The sequence below is a fragment of the Pteropus vampyrus genome, unplaced genomic scaffold, assembly GCF_000151845.1.
Source record: "Pteropus vampyrus isolate Shadow unplaced genomic scaffold, Pvam_2.0 Scaffold392, whole genome shotgun sequence".
Taxonomy (NCBI): Eukaryota; Metazoa; Chordata; class Mammalia; order Chiroptera; family Pteropodidae; genus Pteropus; species Pteropus vampyrus.
This window is the reverse complement of record NW_011889173.1, coordinates 382,570-384,375: the sequence shown is the minus strand read 5'-3', so window position 1 is coordinate 384,375 and position 1,806 is coordinate 382,570. Positions and strand designations below refer to the sequence as shown.

The following is a 1,806-nucleotide window of genomic DNA, read 5'->3' as shown; positions in this document are numbered from 1 at the left end:
CACCTTCTCCCAGGAGCTTCCCTGCCTGCCCTTTGCCATTAGCACACAAGGGGACAGATGCTGCTGGGTGTTATCTGGCTGTGCCCAGGGGCTGTGTCTCCAAGTGCCCAACTGTCTCTTTGTAGCCTCCACGCACATCACCCAATGTGATGTTCTGTGTACACTAGATGTCACTAAAACCACAGGCTCTGTGTTCTGCCTTTCATTCTAATCTTTGCAATCAGCATCTGTCAGATGTCCCTGCTCCCCTAACTGAAGTGTCCTGGGTCTGTCCTGCCCCCAGACTGTGCAGAAGCCAGAGCACCCACAGAGCAGGATGAAGGGGTGCCTGGCCTTCCCTGCTAACACCGTGTCCCGCTGAGGAGGATCTGCCCCCAGCCTCCACTGAGGAGCCACGTCTGGAGCCACCTGCAAGGCTTGTAAACCTGCTACGCCCCCTGCATTCCCAAACTCACACCCGACCACTGCCCCTGGCACATGTGTGCACGCCTGGGAAAGCCTGGGGCTGTGCAAAACGGGGAGCACTAGATGGGGCTCCCAGGTCCTGTCACCTCTCCTGCTGAGGTTCACCAGGGCCAGGGCCTTGTGCCTGTAAAATAGCAGGAAACATTCGCCAAGCTCACCCAGTCACCAGAACCACCCAGAGTCCCTGCGAGAATACAGATTCCCGTGGATCCTGTCTCGGCAGGTCTCAGATCGGATCCAGTGATCCCGGGATCAGGCGAGTGTGGAAACAGTGATGTGGACACCACTGTCACCTGGGGCTCAGGCTCAAGGTCCGCCTGAGCCTGGTGTGGGGCTGTGGCTGGAGGGGAGCCTGCGGCAGGAATAGGCAAGCACATTCCTTCCCCAAGGACATGACCCTGCCCCTGGCCCCAGCGGGGTTAATCAAACAGGCTGCCTCATCATCGGCCTTCAGAAAGTTCCAACGTCCAAGGTGAGGCTGAGTTAAAGATTCTTTCTGTGGAAATGAGTAACCAAGGTGAATTCCGCAGGCATGAGCCTCAGCTCAGGGTGAGCCGTGGAGGCACCAGGTGCAGAAGCCATCAGCAGGGGGCATTCCAGGGGCGCCCACTGCTGCCATCCGGGGTCACTCCTGTCCTCCTGACCCCAATGCCTCATCTCTCACCACCTTCACTCTCCTCGGTCAAGTCCCACACCCTCCAGGTGAAGCTGTGCCCCAGCCGCCAGCAGCTGTGACCTCTCTCCTGCAACCACGCCCCGCTCACTCGCCGTGAACACTGCCAGGACCCTCTGAATCCTCACCGACACTTAGGTCTTAGAAGCCACTATTCGTTCCACAGATCGGTTCTAAAGCTGCTTCGGTTCTTTTGCGTCTGTCCCCTCTTCTCCATGGCTGATGACCCCCAGGCCAGCACCTCACTGCCTCCTCCTCCTGCCCAAACCGCCCCCAGCCTGGGTTCCAGCCTTCATTCTCAGTGGCTCCATCCGCCCGTCTACCCCAAGCCAGAGCCATCCTCCCAGCCCAGGCCAGGCCTGCGTCTCTTCAATCTGGTGCTCAATCTGCTGGGACAACCGTGTCGGCTGACGTTTCTCACTAGGGCTCATTTCTCTGCCCACCTCGGAGGAAACCCTCAACCCCACCACCGCCCTGCGTCCGGACCACTGCCGAGGTCCAGCTGGACCGCCTCACTGTGCTGCTGCCTGACCCAAACCAAACTCCCTCGTTTGGCACCAAGGAAGTCTTGCCAGACTTAGCAGAAGAAAAAATAAAATAAAATAAACAGGGTGCCCAGTTGAATCTGAACTTCGGAGAAACGCCACTTTTTAGTGGATGTCCGGTAC

The 1,806-nt window shown here is 58.2% G+C and overlaps 1 protein-coding gene across 1 annotated transcript in view; it reads right to left on the bottom strand.

Annotated features, from left to right (window-relative positions):
- Positions 1 to 619: 619 nt before the first annotated feature.
- The window catches only part of LOC111731701 (solute carrier family 22 member 1-like), a 3,625-nt gene continuing 2,438 nt past the window's right edge, over positions 620 to 1,806 (bottom strand). Inside the window, exon 2 of the mRNA XM_023523444.1 lies at positions 620 to 649. Coding sequence (XP_023379212.1) covers positions 620 to 649 — 30 coding nt within the window. The remainder of the gene's footprint in view (positions 650 to 1,806) is intronic.